This window comes from Hoplias malabaricus, chromosome Y (genome assembly GCF_029633855.1).
Source record: "Hoplias malabaricus isolate fHopMal1 chromosome Y, fHopMal1.hap1, whole genome shotgun sequence".
NCBI classification, from domain to species: domain Eukaryota; kingdom Metazoa; phylum Chordata; class Actinopteri; order Characiformes; family Erythrinidae; genus Hoplias; species Hoplias malabaricus.
The window spans coordinates 12585273-12608575 of record NC_089820.1 but is presented as its reverse complement, the minus strand read 5'-3'; the positions used below and the strand labels follow the sequence as shown (position 1 = coordinate 12608575).

The following is a 23303-nucleotide window of genomic DNA, read 5'->3' as shown; positions in this document are numbered from 1 at the left end:
TTCCTGCCTTGTGCCCAATGATTCCAGGTAGGCTCTGGAAGAAACCAGGACCCTGATCAGTATGAAGTGGTTACAGAATATGGATGGATGAATGAATGAATGAATAAATAAAGATGATCATGATTTTAATAAAAAAAAAAGCATTTTTATAAAATTCTGAGGATGTTTCCTCACCATTTGCTGCTGCCTAGTCTGTTTGTGCACTGGAAATGGGTCTAATGTGTTTACGAAGCCCCAGTGTGGGTCAGTGGGTAAAAAAACAAAAGGGTCTCACTCCTGTAGGCTAGGCTCTCCTTTTTCCCTCTGCTCATGGCAGAAGAAGTGCCTCTCGAGGTTACTAGACAATGAATAGACTTCCAAACACTGAACGCATGAACTGAGATGAGAGTTTTGCTCTATTCCTGCTCCATGGGTGGGTAATTCATTCATTCATTCACTGTCTGTAACCGCTTGTCCATTTCAGGTTCGCAGTGGGTCAGAAGAAAACACAGACTTAAAGTGCTACAAAACTTAACCACTCAAGTTACAAATGAGTTTCTGTAGTAATTCAAACCGTGAATAAAAATTTACAGAAAATTTAACTTTGGCCACATGCAAACAACAGTCATTTTTCTCCTCAAATGCTGAACTTCTGAATGTAAACAAACAATAGAACAGCACTTCTCCACAATCGTAGACATTGCCTTTAACTGACATGGAGCAATGTTTGGGTTTTGATTACTGACCATTCTATCATTCACATGACCCAACGACATCCAGTTTATTTCAGGCAATTTAAAAATAAATAAATATACACATTAAAAGCCAAATGTTTGTAACCAGAGATACTTTTGCATACGAAATACTGAGTGATATTGGTATCAAGCCAATATCAACAAGACAGATTTAATTTCCATATCCATGATCCACTGCTGTAACAAATCTGTCCTGAAACAGCACACAGCATGTTGTTGTTGGTTTCTTCTTACCAGTTCTATTAGCACCTGCATTTCTGTCTTTAAAACGTGTGCACACACACACTCTCTCACACACAGTCCAGTCGGATTTCTGATTTCTAAGCTGATAGCACTGACACAAACACTTTTATCGTAATGTAAAATCTGACAGGCCATGCTCAAAACATTGGTGTTTCCATCCAGCATTGGAAATAATCACAATTCTGCCTTTTAAAAAGCAGAGTGTTAATTTATAATATTGGATTCCTAAAGGAGATGACAATATTCTGACATTTCTCTGACAAAACATCGTAATTTAAAGTAAATGAAAAAGGCACAAGTGGCATAAAGTCAACACTGCAATTTGAAACACTCTCATACAGCACTGAAAATCTCTCACTCATTAAAACAGGGGTTCTGGTATTTCCCACTGCAGTGTGTGTGTGTGTGTGTGTGTGCCGCATGGGATCTGGCTTGATGAGTCATCCCCAGAATGTTTAATGACTCTGGGTACTGCTTGCAATTGCTACAGACTTACTGCACCACCAAGTGGCCAGGAGGTGAGTTACACTGCTTAGAATCTGAATCACAGTACAGTGAACAATCAGACGCTCTACTTGAATATTTCGGACACAAATAAGTAGAGTTTTATCTCTTGTACTCTTTTAAGGACATAGCCATATAAGGGAATCGATTTTTTTTATTTTATTTTTTGTCATGATTGGATCCCCTGAAGTTTGAGTTCAGTAAATCACTGCAGCCATTGGTCGCTGCAGCACAGCTCTATGGTCTTGCAGTCCTGTGATAGATACTCACCCTGGTTTCACTGTGTTCTCAGGTCTGCACTGGTTTCTTCATTGGGCACAGGTTTTCTCACACAATCCAAAGACATGGTGGTAGGTGTATTGGCTGTGTTAAACTGTCCACAGTGAGTGTGCGAAACTGGCCACAGGTGTGAGAGTTTGAGGGACTTTGTAGTGCCCTGTCCATGGTGTGTTTGTGCCTTGTGGCCACTGACTACTGTACACAGCGAGACCATGATCCGGACCAAGGTGTTATGGAAGATGAATGAATGAATATTGCTGTATGCGAGCTAACACTGCTGCTCACTAAACTGACACTGAAATCTGTTTGTAGCATATAATAATATAAATGCACCCTCACGTTCAAAAGTTTGGAAACAGCAATGGCATATAAATTATTATCTGTATTTATATTGAGCCAATATCATCAGAATGTCCAGCATCAGCTATTGGGGCCAAGTTATTTAACAAATCTACCCTGAAACAGCATAAAGTATGTTTTTTTTCGGCAATAAAGGTCTAAATATTGATATCAGCATTGGGAAAAAATCAAGAAAGATTCATGATATTGGTATTTATTTTTTATGGTAATTAAACAATAAATAAATAAATAAAACAAGCAAAATAAACCCCACTTTTTTGTAAAATTCATATGTTTCCTCACCGTTTGCTGGTCTGCAGTCTGCCCATGCTCATGGAAGAGGCATCTGGAGTATCTTTTGTCAACAGACAGAACTCCCAAGCTTGAAAAGCACCAGCTGGAATGAGGATATTTCCATAGGTGGGTAATATTGGTTTATTTTTGCCGTTTCAGATCACTTAAGGTGGAAATGTCTCCAAATTCGGGAGATGGCTAACTGCATTACCAAAAGTGCTACAAAACTCAACAATCTTCAGATTCAGACTCGAGTTTCTGTGGTAATTCAAACAGTGAATGAAAACTTGCAAACACATTAAACGTCAGCCACTTACAAACAACAGTCGGTCGCAGTTCCATCCATCCATTATCTGTAACCGCTTATCCAATTTAGGGTCGCGGGGGGTCCAGAGCCTACCTGGAATCATCGGGCGCAAGGCGGGAATACACCCTGGAGGGGGCGCCAGTCCTTCACAGGGCAGTCGGTCGCAGTTCCGCCTCAAAATACGCTTAGTTTCTGAATGTAAACAACCAGGGAGAACTGTAGATGTTCCCTTTAACTGTCACTGAAATGTGTAATTTCTTTTTTTTTTAGAAAATCCAGAGAAAAAGTTGTATTCTACACTGTAAAAATGGTGGATATCAGTATTTTTCAGATGTAGCAATTATGTAATGTAACATTTGCACATACAGGTGCTAGTCATACAATTAGAATATCATGAAAAGTTGATTTATTTCAGTAATTCCATTCAAAAGGTGAAACTTCTATATTATACTCATTCATTGCACACAGACTGGTATATTTCAAGTGATTATTTCTTTTAATTTGATGATTATAACTGACAACTAATGAAAACCCCAAATTCACTATCTCCAAAAATTAGAATATTACTTAAGACCAACACAAAAAAGGATTTTTAGAAACGCTGGCCAACTGAAAAGTATGAGCATGTACAGCACACAATACTTAGTTGGGGCTCCTTTTGCCTGAATTACTGCAGCAATGTGACGTGGCATGGAGTCGATCTGGAGTCTGTGGCACTGCTCAGGTGTTATGAGAGCCCAGGTTGCTCTGATAGTGGCCTTCAGCTCTTCTGCATTGTTGGGTCTGGTGTATTGCATCTTCCTCCTCACAATACCACATAGATTTTCTATGGGGTTATGGTCAGGCGAGTTTGCTGGCCAATTAAGAACAGGGAGACCATGGTCCTTAAACCAGGTACTGGTAGCTTTGGCACTGTGTGCAGGTGCCAAGTCCTGTTGGAAAATGAAATCTGCATCTCCATAAAGCTGGTCAGCAGCAGGAAGCATGAAGTGCTCCAAAATTTCCTGGTAGATGGCTGCTTTGACCTTGGACCTAAGAAAACACAGTGGACCAACACCAGCAGATGACACGGCACCCCAAACCATCACTGACTGTGGAAACTTTATATTGGACCTTAAGCAACATGGACTCTGTGCCTCCCCTCTCTTCCTCCAGACTTTGGGACCTTGATTTTCAAAGAAAATGCAGGATTTACTTTCATCAGAGCACATAACTTTGGACCACTCAGCATCAGTCCTGTCCTTTTTGGAAGCGAGAAGCTTCTGACGCTGTCTCTTGTTCAAGAGTGGCTTGACACAAGGAATGCGACAGCTGAAACCCATGTCTTGCATATGTCTGTGCGTGGTGGTTCTTGAAGCACTGACTCCAGCTGCAATCCAGTCTTTGTGAATCCAACACATTTTGAAATAAACACTTGAAATACATCAGTCTGTGTGTAATGAATGAGTGTAATATACAAGTTTCACTTTCTGAATGGAATTACAGAAATAAATAAACTTTTTCATGATATTCTAATTTTATGACCAACATCTGTACACATTTCTTTTCGTATATTGTCGGGTCATTACATAAACTTGTATTCTGTGGCGACTTGTGCATACCTTAACCATATGTTGTACTAGTTTAACCCTTACTAGAAGTGTAACCATAAAACAGACTTGTGGTCACCTTGTACTGCCCTAAAGGAAGAGAATCCCCACAACATGAATCTGCAAATCAGTTTTGGAACCCACAATGGGATTCTTAGTACAAACTCTCTCTCTCTCTCTCTCTCTCTCTCTCTCTCTCTCTCTCTCTCTCTCTCTCTCTCATCACTGAGGTTGGATGTCTCTGACAGGCAGGATGGGCAACACACTCCTGGCTCCAAACATGGAGAGTGTGTCTGCAGTGTGGAGGCCAAACTGCCGCTGGTGAAACTGAAGGGCCAGCTTCCGAGTCATGACCCTTAGAGCCATCAGGGCTGAGCACACTTCCCCCAGCAGAAAAACAAGGTACACATAGTGAACTGCACGCTCTGGAGCCACGATCAGCAGGCCTTCATCACTGAGGAAGAAGAGCAGCATGGGCAGCTGGAAAAGGAAGGTGATCAGCCAGAAACCCGCCAGCTCCGGGACCTCACATAAAAAAGGGCAGAGTACAAATACATTATGTGTGTGTGTGTGTGTGTGTGTGTGTGTAAATGTATTTACTTGGTTTCTGCCAAAACCCAATGTTTTCCTTTGAAATAATTTGTAGTAATAAGTCATTTATCCACTTCCTGTTTTTTTTTTACTATTTCGTCTAGAACATAATTACATTAGATGCTGAGACATGGCAGCCATGAGAGGTTCTGACACTGGATGATTTGTTCTGAATCACAAACCCCACTTTAACTCATACAAAAGGTACTAGCTATTGCCCCATCATTCCAGAGAACACAGTTCCACTGCGCCACAGCCCAATGCCCTGGGGATATATAACCCGCTAACCAACATTTGGCACTGGGAATGGTGAGCTTTGCTCATGTGCAGCTGCTACAGAATGTCCTAATTTCCTCATGCTTGTTGAAGGAGATGTAACTATACGTGTGTCAGTAATGAGAGCTTTTTAAATAAGTTATATTCACTCTTTTAAGAGGCATTGGCAAACTTTGGACATGCAGTGTATTTTATACATCCTTATTATTGACTCTTCCATGAATTACCTTTTCTTTCAGATTCCCAACATAACCCAAGTAGACACGGAGCACCTCAAAAAAGCTCATTAGTACCATCCCTGTCACCATCAGACACTGGTAGTATCCTGGCAGCAATGAAAACTGGGTGAAAAAACAACAACATCCACAAGTTATTTATTTATTTATTTATTAAATACATTTGTTACTGAGCATTACTTTAAAGAGAGCTAAAACTTTAATATAATCCAAATAAGTATTAAAGCAAAGCTGTCAAACATGTAACATGTCTATAATATCAAACACATTAATAGCACTAAACACTAACACACTTTATTGTTTTTTACCCTTAAAACTATCTATATTACTGCAGGCTGAAGTTCAGCTGCTCACATGCTGCATGTTGCATTCATTATTCAAATGCAGTTTGATCAAATTCATCTTGCCCCAAATGAGTAAAACTTATTAAAGCGCTGCATTAATTTGACTTTCATTGTTATATTAATACCTTTAAAGTGAATTAGGTGTAACTCTACACCTTGGACTTCACTATGTGCAGATATATAAATATGAAATTAGTTCCCAATTTAACCTCAACCCACCCCTCTGCTGCTCACATTCAGCTTGAAGTTTAGTTCCTTAGGTTTATGACATACGCCTATTTGTGACTATCTTTGGAAGACTACAAACATCTTTATTATTATTATTATTGTTACACTTTAGCATACACAGTTTTCACTCGAGGGAGTCTTTAATATACCAAATCTGTTGCACACTGTAAGTCTTTTGAGGCTACAACCATGGAATATCATCCCATCTGACCATATCTGACCATACCCACCTTTAGGTCCAGCATGACGATCTCAGAGATCCACCAGAAGGGGAAGAAGAACATGTTAAAGTAGAGAAGCATCTGCAGAGGCAGATGAGATGACATTTCACCACACACTGGAAAGTAAAACATGAGCAGCTGTAGCTGAAGGTCAGCAAAAGGATTTATTTTCTTCAGTACATTTACATTTATATAATTACAGTAAGATGCGCAATGGGGACTATTGAGAGGGCAGTTGCAGTCTTTGATAAATAAATACGTATATACCTCTATCCACCTCCACCGAAATTGGTTACATAAGTTTATGATGTAAGAAAACCTGACGGTCTGTGTTTCTCCTTTTAAAACCCTGTAGTTTTAATGTTTTCAGAAATTAACGAGGTTAAACTCTTGTTTTTCACTGAGAAAGGTCTGAAAAACAAATTAAATTGAAAACAATTGCACAAGAAACAAATAAAAATATTTGTTGTCCCTCTATTTAAATATTGCTTTGATAAAAGAAAAAAGTAAACAAACCTTGCTTGTGCTTATTTTGAAACACGGTGAATTATCTTCAAAACAATTTTTGTTGGATTTTTTTAAATGCTCTTTACATCCCGAGAGCAAATGATAAATCAAACCCTCTGACAACATAAATAAAAAGATTTGTTTTTGTAATAAGCCACACTGTAAAACACCCATCCCATCATTTCACTCGGACCAAACAAAACCATTGAAGGCTTAACTGCCTGTCTACTACATCACTCTGTCCCCAGACTCCAGCCTGTGTAAGAGTAATGGCAGAGAGGAGTACAACTGTTTGCACTGCTAAACAAAGAATGGCACACAGTGGGAGAAGGCTTTCTAAAACAAAAAGAGGCTGGGTGAGGCCAGAGGGGAAACCAGAATGAAGATCAGTGTATCTGCTGGGGGTTTCTTATAAAACTATTATTATAAAATTATTAGCCAGGGTGACCAGATCTGAGATGGTGAAAAGGAGGACAAGTCTACGGGGGGGGGACGACTACTGACGTGCAGACTGACCAATTAAATGTTTACAGAGAAGTTTATCGACCAATAACGGTAGCTCTATGGTCAGACCGTCCAATCAGAAGATTTTAGGCTACTTCACCACGCCCCCTTCTCACTCAAGTGAACCAATCGGAGTAGGGGAGTGCGGGACTAGTTTGTGAACGAAACGCTTCTCTAAATTCTATGTAAGTTCTAGAAAAACTAAATCACGGACGTTTGTGAAATTCCGGCCGGACATTTTTTTAAGTCTAAAAAAAGGGGACATGTCCAGGTAAAAGGGGACGTCTGGTCACACTATTATTAGCTAAAGTGTGAAATGTTGCCATTTATCTTCAACAATTCTGCATTGCAGAAATATTTATAAAGCTAGGTCCAGTTTCCTAAAAGCAGCCTAGTGCTAAAATCTACTTAAATTATACAGAGAGAGAGAGAGAGAGAAAGAGAGAGAGAGAGAGAGAGAGAGTGAGAGAGAGAGAGAGTAATGCCCCCTGTACTATTTAAGAATCAACATTGTGCTAAGATACTTTAAGGACCCCCAGTCCAGGACATTATACCAAGGACTATAACTAAATGTGGTATGTTAGCTTAGCACAAGTTTGACCTCACCTTCATCCTCCAGAGTGTGCTCCCTCAGGTCCGCACTGTCCCTCGTCCTGTTATTAATGAAGACAGAGCTGCTAGCATGGGCGAGCCCCACTCTCAGGTTCTGGGGTATGGGGGTGTAAAACACAGGCATTTTTTTTTTTAGCCTAGCCGCAAGTGCTCCACCATCTCCTTGCTTAGTACCTCAGAGGCAGCCGTGCCTAGCTTTGTGTCGGCCAAGATTAGCAGCAAGCGGCTGAGCGCTAACCAGATTAAATCTGAGGAGGCAGGCCGTCTGACAGCGGATTAGCGCTAGCCACGCATCTGCCTCCACTCCTCCACCCCAGCGTCTGGGCTCTAATTAAATGTGTCAAATATGACGGCTACTTAACAATTAGCCAAGCGCTTCCTGGACACTGCTTATCACACACTTTGTTTTGGGACAAAATTCTCTCCATTAGACCTGTCATTAGATCTGACAGAATCAGTAGGTTGTTAAGGATTTCTCATTATCTTCAGGGTGCTAAGACGAAGCTGCTTTCCGGAGACGGCAGTCACTTCATTTGTTCCTCGAAAGAAGCCTGCTCGACTCATTTACATTCCAAGCACCAACTTTTAGTGAACGATACACTGCATGGTTAAAACCTGGCAGACACCTGTTATAATTATTGAATACAGCTTGTGCGATCACCATTGTTATGCATAGTGAGTGATATGTGATGCTCTGATGCAACTAAACATAAGGCCACTATAGGCTCGGTGGCAAGTGTCAGACAGAAATGTCTGAATTTCTAACAATGTGGTGTAGAGCAGCGTCTCTGAAGAGATGGAGCCATTCTCACTAAAGTGGCTATGGCTTTATGCCTTCAAATCCTCACAGCAGTGTTTCAGCATCTAGTGTAAAGTCTTGTAGAAGATGAGTAGAAGCTGATACTGCTGCTATTATTATTCATTTTTTAAATTCATTTCCTATAACTGCTTTATCCTGTTCATGGTCTTTGAGGGTCCAGAGCAAACCTGAAATTATTGGGCTGAAGGTAGGAACACACCCTGGATGTAGCGCCAGTCAATCACTGGACGTTACACACTCACACAGTCACACACACACTCACAGCTATGGACATTTTCGAAAAGCCAATCCAACTACTGGCATGCATTTTCATTTTTTTAGACACATGTAGAACACACCACACACACACACACACATTTTCCCGTTGATTTGTGTGACAACACCTGTTGTGCCACCCAATATTGTCCATAAACTTTTGGCCAACTAATATATATATATATATACACACATATCACAAAGCATCCTAGTCGAAAACCCTCCTCGGAGCATAGATGGGTGGGTATATGTAATGTCCGAACGTTTGTAGACACCCGTTATATTCAGTGTATTTGGTGTATTCAGTGACGTTATCATTTTCCAGGGAAGCTTTACAAAGAAATGTCTTTGAGAAAAAGTGGAACGCAGCTATTCATTTCCAAAATGTTTATTGAAAAATGAATACTGTGCTGAAGTGATTATCTGCACCAAGTCGTGAGTGTCTCGGCCCAGAGCCTGGCCTGGCTTAAAGGCCTTGAGGCCCTGGACGTCATTATTTACTGAGTGCAGTTACAGCATGTATCCAGCAGAGGTCACAGTTCGTCTCGTGGTGCCCTCAGAGGGAAGTTCTGAAATTCTTCAGGGACTTCCTCGCCTTTCTTTGACCTCTTATAAAATCCCAGAGAGTCCAGGAGATCACTGATCTCAGCTGCCTTCATCTTCTTCACTGGGACTGTCTGAGCACATACAAAAAAAAATAGTACAATAAAAAAAATAAAGCACAAGACAGATGAGTGTTTAATGTTGTGTTTTCCCTTACAACACTATTGTGTACACCACTGGTGCTGAGTAGGTATTGTAGATGTTAATTATATTGCTCTTCATAATGAGTCTAGCCATTGTATTAGAGTCCTAACATCTGTGGAAGCCCTTTGAATAGTGTGGGCATGAGGGGTATTAAGACCTCTACTGCTAAGCTATAGAGCAGTTGAGGTTGAGTCATTTCTCTGTGTGATGGAGCACCATCCAGTACCTGACCTCACTAATGTTCTCATGGGGGAATCTCATCTAATCCTCACTGAAATGTATGAGTATCTTTTGGGGCAGTCATGGGTTAATGGTTGGAAAAGTGGACTTGGAATCAAACATGGCACCTAATCACCCAACTGCTCCCGGCGCACTGGGAGTGTGTGTGTGTGTGTGTTCAGTGTGTGCAGGTTTCCACAACTACAGCATACAATGTTTATATGTTAACTAGGCAGTGTTGCACTCTGCTGCATCAGACAAACTCGATTCAGTTTCAGCTTCATGGAAGTGGGTCACGCTGAGCTAAAGAAATTGATTCTGTTTGTAGATTTTCTGTCAGCAGTGTGCAAGGACCACAACACAGTGCAGAATGAGTAAAGGATGTCTTACCTTCACCTCCTCATCCTTGTCATTGTAGAAGATGAGACGGGGATTCTTATCTTCTCCTGAATCATACTCCAGATTGTGACTTTTACAAACAGGTTAAAGAAAGCATCCACTAAAAGAGCATGAACTATAGCAAACAGATAACACAGCTGCTCTCCATAGAGCAAACTCAGGTTTGATTCCGTGCCTAAGCACGACTGCTAAAAGCATATTTAGGTAAGAAACAAAAAAATCCTTAAATTATATATATGTCAGTCAAAAGACATAAATTCATTGTCTGTAAGCGCTTATCCAGTTCATGGTCACGGTGGGTCCAGAGCCTACCTGGAATCATTGGGCGCAAGGCAGGCACACACCCTGGAGGGGGCACCAGTCCTTCACAGGGTGACACATACACACACACATACATACATACACACACACACTCACACCTATGGACACTTTTGAGTTGTCAGTCCACCTACCAACGTGTGCTTTTGGACCGTGGGAGGAAACCGGAGCACCCGGAGCGGGACTTAAACCCACAACATCCCGGTCCCTGGAGCTGTGTGACTGTGACAGTACCTCGTGCTGCCCAAAACATTCATAATAATAATAATAATAATAATAATAATAATCTGCACAATTAACTTTAGGTAATAGAGCATTATGTCATTGTTGACTTATAATACACTACTGTTTTAAAAACCAGCAAGAAACTATAGCTGGATAAACACATGCACAGAGCTGGTATACATTCAATCTAATAACTATATGAGATTTTATATTACAGAAATGTTATATTATATTACTGAAATGAATTAAACGGCAAAGAAGATGATGATGATTATATTTTTTTTAAATCTGAAGCTGGTCAACTACATTATATATATATTCCCTGGACCTCGTAAGCTGCAGTTTTACAGTGTTTCTTTCGGTATAGTCTTTTCAGTAAAGATGTTGAACGATCAAGTCATGTTCAGGTGCTTTGTTGCAGGAGCAAATCTGTACACAATGTAAACATTGCATCTTCAGTGGCATCTAATGTAAAATTCTGTTTTCAGCCCCATCATGTTAAAAGACTGAAGGTCAAATCAACTCAGGTATCAAAATGATCTCAGAGTTTCCCGCCAGAAATTATGACTTGAGGGAATGTTCATGTGCATTTTTTCAGTTGGGATCTCGTATACAATAATTCAAATTGCATATGAATGCAATAATACTAATACTAATACTAATACTACTAATAACCAATTCTTTGCAATAGTGTGTTTAATAATTAATACATTTTTAATAATAATAATAATAATAAGGCAGCACAGTGGTGCAGCAGGTAGTGTCACAGTCACACAGCTCCAGGGATCTTCAGGCAGTTCCATGCTAATCTGAAGTTAATGGGAGGATACTATAGGGCCCAGCGCTCCATTAGGAAGTTATAGAGCTCAGGCACCTTCTTTATGGATCATCCCACCAAACTGGGGGCCTTCAAAAAAAGAAATATCCCATCAGTTGGATAGTAAGTATAATTACTGAATTACAGACAGCATGAGCTTTCGAATGACATGGTGTGTTATACAGTAGAAGGGTCAAGCAGAACAATACAAAAGAAACAGACAGAGGACAACTGTGGGACAGCCAGGAAAATAAAGACAGGTCTAGGAAGTTGTTACTATTGTTTAACCTATGTAGCCTTTAACAGCATGGGACCATGTGGGACGCCACACTGTAAACATGCTCCGACCTGGAACATGATGAAGCTGTTACAATACAAAACAATACATGCTATCAACATTTTCAACAGGCTTAAACAGTGCCTTTCTTTAGATGCATTGTTAGTATACAGTGAAATATGTCACATATAATTATAACATTAAAAATTCACATGGTTGCATTTTTAATGATGTTAAAAAATGATGATGATAATGATGAAGATGATGATTGCTAGTAGTAGTGTATTTATATTTCTTTAGCTGACCAGACATAAGTGGACATAAGAAATAAGTATTTTTACATTAAAAAAAAAAATATATATATATATTGGCTAAATTTAATAAATGGAGTAAAAAGCACAACACATTATGACATAGTGTATATTAATAATGTGTTAAATATTGTAAATACTCAGACCAGGTGTGCTCAAACCTTTGCATGCAAAACGTCCTTTAATTCAAAGTCAAAGTGAACTTTATTGTCATTTAGACAACACACAGCAGTGCACAGCTAAACGAGATTCTGTTTTTCTAAACTCCAATGTGCTATGCAAAATAAGACAATACGTAATTTAAATAGACATACTCACAATCAACTATAGACAATACAACTACCCAGAATAAGGCACCATATCTATGAAATTAAATAATAGCAGCAAGGTATGGCAGTGTGTATAAATAAATAGGTATACACATAAAATGTAATATACATATGAAGCAGCATTAAGTTAGTAACTGTGATTTCAGTGATTTACCCTGTAACATCATGCTACTTTGTTACAGCAATTAGCTTCAGTGCATTGTTCTATTACTCACATTACTTTTAATACAGTTTATAAATTACACTCTGAACCATAGCAGACTGTGAAAGTTTACGGAGAGCTTTTTCACCTGGCTTCAGCTGTGAAAGCGACAACAAATCCTCTAACACTCACCAGCAGTTTGCCTCTGGCTATAATGAGTTTTTCCTGCCCAGCTGGAGTCTGGGAAATGTTCTCGGATGCTCTGCCCATGGCACAGAGGATCAGCGTGGTCAGCAGAGAGAGCCACATGCTGAGATCCCACAGTAATGCAGCTGTGTGTGGGGCTTCAGGTGAAGTACAGGTGGACTGATAAACCACTGTGGGTGGGCATGTGGCGAAAAGCCATTGGTCCCCTTTCAGCGGCCACAGTGTGAAGACATCAGACAGAATTGTAGCGGTTTTGAAGAGATGGTGTAGGAGTGGCTTTTAGTTGAACATGAGTTGATCATTCAAAGTCAGAATCTAATGATGTTTGTCCTTTCCTCTGTAGAATGCTGTCAACTTCTCAAAACAACTAGTGTAAAGCCTTGAGAGAATAGGAGAGGTTCAAGGTTCAAGATCTCCCTAATGATACCCTTCATTACAAAGGAACTATTCAATGCCTATATTACTAAATACTTATTCACACACTTAAAGGAACACTAGGTAGTATTTTTATATTACAATTACAGCTTCAAAATCATTGTAAGGCTTCACTGATCTGTAATAGTGAGAATAGAGCCTACATTGTTGCTGCTGTTGGCCCAGCACTACAGAAACTGCACTATGCAACTTTTGGACGAGGGTAGGACCTCAGCCATGACATTATTTCCATGTCCTTGTTTCTACACTCACTGTGCCTTTTATCAGCTCCGTTGTAGTTTTACAGTTATAGACTGACCTTTTTCAAAGGTCATTTTTAACTTTCGATGCTCAGCACCCCAACAGACCACCCCACAGCAGGTACTGTTTGGCTGGTGGATCATTCTCAGTGCTGCAGTAACACCAACATGATGGTGGTGGTGTGTTACTGCATGAGTGGATCAGACACAGCAGTGTGACTGCAGGATCAGGAATAGTCCATCAACCAAAACTATCCATCTATTAGAATCCTATGGGCAGTGTCTTGTGACCACTAATGAAATATTAGAAGATGACAGCACAAAGTGTACATCAGTCCAGACCTCCTGTGGCGCAACAAGAAGAGGAAAGCAGACAGTGGTGACTACAGACTGTTGAGCAGCTCGAGAATTTTATTAAACATGTGTAAACAATTTGTATCCCAAACGTCTAAGGAGTGTAATAGAAACAAAGGTGATGTTACACTGGTTAAAATGTCAGGGTGCCATATGTTTGAGTGTGTTTCAGAAATCATATTCAAATTTACAAAATAAAATCTGAAGGATCAATTAAAATCATGGGATTTGTTTTCTTTCTCCATTTGGCAGTTAAACAAAGGTTCAAGAGGATTAATAAATCAGATTATGTTTGTATTGCTTTATATAATTTGCAGCAACTTTTCCAGAAATACATTGGTATATTAACCCAGTACAAAAGTAAAGAATAAATAGTTACTACACACACCAAATATTTCTGGCTGAATTAAAAAAAAAAAAAAAATTAAAAAAAGTCAAGAAACTTATTATTTTCTGCAGAAAAAAAACATTAAAAAGTTGGGTGTCTGTTGATCTGGAGGGTTGTGTTGTTTTATGTGAATCAACACTATGAAAGTTCAAAGTAAAGTAGTGCTCAGCTGCAGGTTAATCTTAATTTCCCACAGAGCAGCACACCACTCTGAAGTTAATGTTTAAAGCATGCGAGCCAGAAAGCTCTCCCAAATCACACTAAGAAAAAGAGGCCGCCAATTGTAATATAACATTTCCTATCAGATGACTAAAGTTCTCAAAGATGGTGAAGAAAAGATGTAAGCTCTAAGTCCCACATAAATTTAATGTGGAACAAGGTAGATCCACCTTAATGGTTCCCAATGAAACCCATTGTTTTACTGATGTGGTACCAGGACCCAAAGGAAATGTTTTCCCCTAAATTGGTTAAGGTGGTATTGAGTAGTTCCACTTTAACGGACCTCATTGTATTACCGATATGGTACAAGTACCCAAAGGTAATTGTTTCTCCTAACACCTTGTTTTTTTTAGTCACTATGAATAAGGTGAATAGAGATCTGTGGTCCTATTAAAGACACAGAATTCAGACGGCCATCAGAGGTCACTCTCTGACTTTGAGTGGCTATTTTTTTTTTTTTTTTTTTATTTATGTATTTATTTATTTAAGTGAGTCACAATGAATAAGAAGAATAGAGATCTGTGGTGTCCTATTTCAGATACAGAGTTCAGATGGTTATCAGAGGTCACTCTCTGACTTTGAGTGGCTAGTTTTTTTTTTTTATTTTTTATTTATGTATTTATTTATTTAAGTGAGTCACCATGAATAAGAAGAATAGAGATCTGTGGTGTCCTATTTCAGATACAGAGTTCAGATGGTTATCAGAGGTCACTCTCTGTTCTGGAGTGGCTAGTCAAATCATGGGTGTGTCTAAGTGATTCATGGACAGTCATGTGACACTGCTAAGGTTTATTTTTTTTAACTCACCATGAATGATGTCTGAGCTCAGCTTCAATATAAGAGATTCATTCATTCATTCATTCATTAATCTGTAAGCGCTTATCCAGTTATCCAGGAAACCCACACGGACACTGGGAGAACACACCAACTCCTCACAGACAGTCACCCGGAGTGGGAATCAAACCCACAACCTCCAGGTCCCTGGAGCTGTGTGACTGCGACACCGTGCTGCCCCAATTTAAGAGATTGATTCTGGATATTTTGTTCATTCCAAATTTTTCAAAGAAAAATAATGTTCACAAGGTCAGGGAGCCCTAGGGCTTCGTGCTGCCTTCGGTGGTGAGGCACATCTGCAGTTCTCTTATAGCCACATTTGGCCTTTAATGACAATGTTGACTCAGGGTGAGTCTGTCTCCAACTCAGCCACAGGTCCACCTTATTTGGGCCAGATGTTGGGGTCTTTCGACCAAATCTGGACCACGTTAATATTTGGCCCACATCACATTTGCTATAAACCAGGTCAAGCCCGGCTCATGACAGTTGGGACAAGTCCAGGCCACACAGCACTTGCCAGTTCCACAATTTAGCTCTAAAAGCCAAAAGTTGGGCCCAAATCTATCTAGATTCTCACTCAAAAGTGTAGCTAGTGCCCATGGATTCTTCAACCTTTAGAGCTGTGGTGCAAGTGGCATTGATTTCATCCTATCATCTGTTAACAGCATAACATGTGGCTGAAGTTGTTTGTGTGGTTGATGTGTAATGACTGTGACTGAGCAAAGCCAGACATTCCTAGATGTTTATTTTGTTGTGGTCAGTAACATTCATTTTGAATAGCAGAGAACATGAACAGGAACATGATCAACATATTGACTGCGTTAATCATTCCTCTGATCAAACACCGCTCCACACTCTGTGCTGAATGACTCTACTGCGATTTATTTTACCCTGCACCGCATGAACAGTTATGCACTAGCACTTAACTATCCACAGATTTTGACAAGCAGAAAGCATATTTGTGCCTGTTGATTTTAAATCTAACAGCAGGCTGACCACTAGGGGGCCTGCAGTAAGGCCATGGCTCAGAAAATATAGAAGCTAATTTTGTGTATTTATTAAATGTAATGTATTTATCAGTTCATTTGTTATATAATGACTTATTACACAAAGTCCATGTTGTAAAATGTATAAGAGAGGAATTGACTAATTATTTTTATGACAATACAATCAGAAAATCAGTGTAATCAAGCTGATATGCTAACAGCCTAAACGACACTGATCAGTGTTAGCCTTCAGTTTGACTTAACTACAATATACAAGTCTATGTTTTTTTAAACTGCCTTAAAAACTTTTAGACACGGGTTTATCCAGGATTTCCTCTGGAATGAAGGTTATTAACAGGTTAGTTTGCACTGCTTTGCTGCAATAGCAGCTTACCCAGTAAACAAGGAACGTCTATGGACGTCCAAAATAGGTCTAAAAGTAGTCTGTCCGTCAAGGACATATTTTAAACGTCAATGGACGTCCAAATTCCATCTTAATAAGTTAGTTAAGTGGTGACCAATCGATAACGTCAGTGGACGTCCAAAATGCGTTTTATACAAGTAATTTATTTCGGGACTAATTAATAACGTCAATGGACGTCCAAAATACGTCTAATAGTCGTCTTTTCAATGTCTGTGTTTGGACGTCTTTTCAACTTTCATTTTCAACCTTAAGAGAACGTTGATTAGACGTCAGTCATTACGTTGTTTCAACGTTGGATCAACGGCTAAAGGTTTACTGGGTATACTCTTTGTAAGGATTTTAGATTTGATATGATCCTATGAGGGTTTAATTGCATTCAGCCATGAAAACATTAATGATGTCAGGTACTAACGCTACTTTCGCTACACTCTAAACACACTGTGACCCTGAACAGAAGCCCTTACATACAATGTATAAATGAAAGGTATCCTGCTCTGAACAAACTACAGCTCGCCATTTGCAGAGAACTTATTAACATTCCTCTCAGCCAATCACGATTGCCCAAGTGATGGAAAAACTCAGAGACACCTGCAGCGAGAACGGTGTTAGCAGTAAACGAGTATGATTTAATTAAACACTAATTCGGGCGATATAACTAACACGCCGCCTCTCTGGTCCTGCTGCTCTGAATTCTCTTACATAGCACTTACATAATCTAATGTGAGAGCCAGTATTGTACAGAAGTGCATGTACACCAGGTCACCAACAGAGGGAGCCAGTGCTCCAGTGTGTAAATTGTGATCAACATAAAAAGTTGTCAGAAGAACTTCCAAAGTTTTGCCACAGACAATTTTGTTTCCAGTGAAAATAAACCACTCTCCATAGGAATGCTGCAGTCGAAACAGCCCACCGCTACCATCACCATCATCATCATCATCATCATCATCATCATCATCATCACCCCCCCCACCTCTCTGTCTCGATGAGTCACATGAAAAAGTTGCCTATTTCTCTACATTGATATATTTGTTTTTAACTTTCTATACTATGGACTTTAGGGAGAGAGAGAGAGAGAGAGAGAGAGAGAGAGAGAGAGAGAGAGAGAGAGAGAGAGAGAGAAAACATCTGCAAGAGTACGAGACTGAAAAATAGAATAACTAAGAAAGAACAGAAACCACGTCAGAAGGGCAGGATACATAAAGGGAAAGAAAAAAATCGAGAGACAATCTATACTGTGGACTTTAGAGAGAGAGGGGGGGGGGACAAGAGAGAATGACATGAACAAAAATCAAGAAAGGAAAAGAGACTATAGATTCTGAGAAAGACAGGAATAGATATGAATGGCAGAAAGAAAAAAGGGTATAAAATACAAGAGGAAAACAGAGAGAAAGTCCAAAAAACAGAAAAAAGGAATGTAAGCGAGGGAGAGGGGTAGAGATTGAGTTTTTCTCCAGTCTATGTTACGCAGCTGTTCCTGTGTGTAGTCCACATCTGTGAAAGTGATTGAGTGTTCCGAGCTGAACAGACTCAGTGTTTACAGCTGACCTCACAGCTCCTCATACACTGACCAGCAGAAGTTTGGGTACTCTGTTACATTGACATAAAGGCCCCTGTTGTAGCTTTGAGTTAGATGTCACCATCGCATAATCATTCAGCAAAGTGTTAGCTAACGTAACAGGTTTGGGTATTAAGTGTCCTCCTTCAACCATACTGAGCTGTTCGACAGTGTTGTTTTAGCTCCAGTTCGAAACGAGGGAGTTGGCTTATGGTGTTTTTCCACTGCCTGGCATCAGCTCGACTCGGCTCGGTACGGCTCAACCCGCTTTTCCCAGCTCACAGTGAAGTTGCAAAAACCTAACAGAATCATTCATTCATTTATTCATTCATTATCTGTAATCGCTTATCCAGTTCAGGGTCAAGGTGGGTCCAGAGCCTACCTGGAATCATTGGGCGCAAGGCAGGAATACACACTGGAGGGGGCGCCAGTCCTTCACAGGGCAACACACACACTCACACACTCTCACCTACGGACACTTTTGAGTCGCCAATCCACCTACCAACGTGTGTTTTTGGACCGTGGGAGGAAATCGGAGCACCCGGAGGAAACCCACGCAGGCACAGGGAGAACACACCAAACTCCTCACAGACAGTCACCTGGAGCGGGAATTGAACCCACAACCTCCAGACCCCTGGAGCTGTGTGACTGCGACACTACCTGCTGCGCCACCGTGCCGCCCCCTAACAGAATCAGTGGGCTTTAAAAAAAACCATAACAACAGCAGTGGTAACGTTAGGTGCTGTTTACTCATTGTGTATTCACAAGTTCTCAGAAGCAGAAAATCATGGAGAGAGACACAGTCAATAGTTGCGTCCCAATTTCACATTTAATGCTAATCCTAACTACTGTTTCAATATGTAGTATGTATTGTATTTACAAATGTCAAAGTTGAGTATACTGACAAAATCCAATGTGTACGTACAACTAGTTGATTTCTGTGTATGGTAATGATGGAGACTATTGCCCCATAGTTCATTGAGGAACAAAAAGGGAGGAGCTTCTCATGTCTGGAGGGAGATATCTGAGTTTCTGCCTTTGAAAAAAATGGCAGACAGACAGTGTTGTAGCTACAACATGGTATGACACACATTGTCATAGCAATAGTTCATCACATTCTGTTAGTATGAAAATGTGTAGTAGGTTATATTTTGTGTAGTAGCCTGCCAAACTCAAACTCAAACCGCTTATCCAGTTCAGGGTCACGGTGGGTCTGGAGCCTACCCGGAATCACTGGGCGCAGGGCAGGAACACACACTGGAGGGGGCACCAGTCTGTCACAGGGTGACATACACACACATTCAGTCACACCTATGGACACTTTTGAGTCACCAATCCAACTACCAACATGTGTTTTTGGATCGTGGGAGGCAACCGGAGCACCCGGAGGAAACCCACGCGGACACAGGGAGAACACACCAAACTCCTCACAGACAGTCACCCGGAGCAGGACTTGAACCCACAACCTCCAGGTCCCTGGAGCTGTGTGACTGCCTGCTGCACCGCAGTGCCGCCTACATAGCATTATTGTGTAGTACAAAATTGTAACGCAGCCTATGTTTGTCCTCAACCTGTTCCAAGACCACTTTGATTGTGGGTATAGTTTCACCACCTGTCTCTTTGTATATTATTAAACAGGTAGGTTTTGTTGCTTCGTCTTTAAGGCTGATATATATATAAATGATCTTGTCACCCATTGGCTGCTTTTGAAAGCATTCCATATACTACAACCTCAATCTGTCTAAGAACTAATTTGTTAAAGGGCCCATAGCCCCCTTCATTTTTGTTCCGGACAAGCCCCCAAATTGTTTTGGCCATTGTCTAAGTGCCACCAGGAAGGAAGACCAAGTTCCAAAATGATTCTCAGGCCTGAGGAGAAATCACAGGAATAAAGTCAAGTATTCACTCCATTCTATAGTTTATTCAAACATTTGTTGCTTTCATTATTACATCATGTCTCAATGCTCAAACCACAAACACTCCCAAAATGGCATCTTATGCTATACATATTTCTGTTGTCTTGTTTTCTCGTCAGTATAATGCTTGCAGACGGCTAGGTCAAGTTTTCCCCTCAGGATGTCCTTCAACATATTTATTAGACTCTAATCTATCTAGAAATCTTTCTTCTCTAATTTAACTACAGAAGGGCAGTGTTAATCACTTTCCCTTCCCACTCCAGGGTCGTGTCCTGAGTACATCATGTAATAAGCACTTTAAGGTCATGAACTTAAGCACAATATGTTCTATACTTCAATCATGTGTCTGTGTATAACAATCATTATAGAGCATATTGGTGGATATTCATCATTATTATCTCATTACAATGTCATATTGCATTTTCCCACCACAAAAGTGTTTCAGCACAGAGAGCCAATCAGAATAGACAGCCAATAGCCAATCAGAAAGGAACTGGTTTAATTCTAAGAACTAAAGAGAAGTTAATAAATGGTTATGTAAAACAGAAGAGTGTCTACTTATTGGTAAACAAACCCCAAACAAATGTTAAAGTGGACCACGGGGACCACCAAGAGTAAGCTCCAAGAGAAATGCCCAGTATCAGCTTTTATCTTGGAATAGGTCTTGGAAATGGGTTTGCTTATTTTTAAGCATAAAAAACATTATGAAAAACTCTCTGTGTGTGTGTGTGTGTGTGTGTGTGTGTGTGTGTGGTACTGTAAACATTGCAAATCCTCCTAAAGCCAGCAGTATCTGGTCTAAGATCAAGCAGAACCTTTATCAGGCTCATCCGGTCTCTCCCTCAAATACACACACACACACACAACCTCCCTGTCATCCTCTGTTCTCCTGCATGCATAACAAGCGGAAGCCATCTCTGGCTCCAGGCTCTTGTCTTCTCTCCTTCGCTCTCTTTGCTTCTTCTCCTCCTCCTCCTCCTCTTCTCCAACAAAACCCTTCGGTTTTCCCCACACTCAGCAATTTAGGTATGACTTCCTCCAGCTTCCAACAAATGCTGACTGTTTGATCCTGGTCACACACACACACACACACACACACTATCATTAATGTAAGTGCACACTCACACACACACACACACACACACACACAAGGTTTGTTTTCATGCTTTGTCAAGGGGTTATTTATATATAGTTTAAATAAAATGTATATATACTAACTACATATTGATCAGCCATAACATTATGACCACCTCACCATTTCCATCTCTTATAGACTCATCCATCTGTTGCACAAGAGTAGAGTGGATCAAACACAGCAGTGCTTCTGGACTTTTTAAACACTGTGTCCACTCACTGTCCATTCCATTCGACACACACACCTTGTTGGTCGCCCACTAGTCCTTCAACAGTGAACACTGGACGCTGCCCACAGGGTGCTACTAACTGGGTATTTTGGTTGGTGGACAATTCTCAGTCCAGAAATGACCCTTAGAGTATATTAAAACTCCAGCAGCACTGCTGTGTCTGATCCACTGTGGGGTATTAGGGAAGGCAACACATTGGCCAACACTCCATAACCCCCTGACTGTCATGTATCAAGTTAAAGTCAGCAGCTCTGTGATGATTGTGTCTGTTTCACTCACTAGCAGCAAACCCCATGTATCCAAGTTCCCTTAAATGTGAACCTTACATTACAGTGTTTCAATATACACAAGCCATATATACAATATATGACTGAGGCCATAGGACTAATGTGATAGAAGAAAAAGAGCTCACACACAAACACACACACACACACACACACTGTTTGTTTAGATCACAAACATTACCTCTGTAATAAAATAGATTATGAAATATGTATCATAATAATATTACGTGATGTAATAGAGAGCTGTTGATCACATTGAAGTTACACACTGAAGTACTGTATAACAGCCCAAAGGATATATCCATTTGGGTCTTACAGGCCCTCCATTATCTTTACACAAGCAGTTATCCTTAGTATAAAACTCCTGCTCTGCCGTAGCTTTCCTCCCTTTTTGTCCAAAAAAATGTCCAACACACACACACACACACACACACACACACACACACACACACACACACACACACACACACACACACACACACACACAGGCCAACTAGTGCTGACCACAGCAGAGGTGATTTGCAGAGAGCTGAGAAGAGTGGACTACTGCAGCATTGCCACAGCTCTAATCTAACACTCCTAATTAAAAACACATGCTCTCTCACTCAGCAGGGAGAAAGAGTGTGCGTGTCTGTGTGTGTGAGACCGAGAGACAGAGAGAGAGAGAAAGAGAGAGGGGGGGGGGTAATAGGAGAATGAATGAGAGACAGGGGGTGGGGGATAAGTAAGGAAAGGGATGAGAGGTCTAACCCTTTTCACACTGAAACACACAGTGTTAGCGCTGACAGGTTTTTTGAGACAGTCCTGCAGGGTTTCAGAAGGAAAATAAAAGTCCCAATAAATCTTGGTGATAATTTACGCTTGAGTTGACCTGGACAGGGTTCTGTCCTGCGCTGCTTGACCTCACTGAGGTCCAGTGTTGTGGCAAGGGCAACGGGTCTCTGCATCTCTCACTTAGGTCTCTCTGACAGATCTCACTCTCTCTCTATCTCTCTCTCGTCTGTCTCCGTTTTTCCATGTCTCTCTTTTAACTGTCTCCTCTCTCTCTCTTTCTTCCCCCACTTTTTTCCTTTAACACTCTGTCTCCTCTCTCACTATTTACACACCACTCTCTCTCTCTCTCTCTCTCTCTCTCTCTTTCTCTCTCACTGTCTCTCTCTCACACTCTTTCTTTCTCAGACCTAGATTTCCTCTGAATATTTGAAACTTGAAACCTGAATCAGCCACACAACTTCCTTTTCAGAGAGAGGGAGAGAGAGGGAGAGAGAGGGAGAGAGAGGGAGAGAGAGAGGGGGAGAGAGGGAGAGAGAGGGAGAGAGAGAGAGAGAGAGAGAGAGAGAGAGAGAGAGAGAGAGAGAGGTGGGGGCTGGAGAGAGAGAGGGAGGGATAAAGGGGGAAAAGTCTGTTTTCCGTTAGAGCCAGATCCTCTTT

General features: G+C 40.7%; 1 protein-coding gene and 1 pseudogene across 1 annotated transcript; both read right to left on the bottom strand.

The window, feature by feature from the left end:
• Positions 1 to 4511: 4511 nt before the first annotated feature.
• Positions 4512 to 7932, bottom strand: LOC136677653 (transmembrane protein 17A-like). The gene is made up of 3 exons (XM_066655242.1): positions 7803 to 7932; positions 6195 to 6301; positions 4512 to 4814 (listed from the first exon to the last, which is right to left on the bottom strand). Exons 1-3 carry the CDS (start codon positions 7930 to 7932, stop codon positions 4512 to 4514), a joined length of 540 nt encoding a protein of 179 aa, XP_066511339.1.
• A 1484-nt stretch (positions 7933 to 9416) lies between these two features.
• LOC136677678 (selenoprotein M-like) lies at positions 9417 to 12976 on the bottom strand (annotated as a pseudogene).
• Between the last annotated feature and the right edge of the window lie 10327 nt (positions 12977 to 23303).

Excerpts from the sequence above, each read along its gene's own strand:
- LOC136677653 (XM_066655242.1), bottom strand. The coding sequence starts at position 7,932 with ATGCCTGTGTTTTACACCCCCATACCCCAGAACCTGAGAGTGGGGCTC. Across the intron at positions 6,302-7,802 it reads GCACACTCTGGAGGATGAAG|TGTGTGGTGAAATGTCATCT; the intron begins GTGAGGTCAAAC and ends TTTACTTTCCAG. Across the intron at positions 4,815-6,194 it reads TCGTCATGCTGGACCTAAAG|GTCCCGGAGCTGGCGGGTTT; the intron begins GTGGGTATGGTC and ends TTTTTATGTGAG.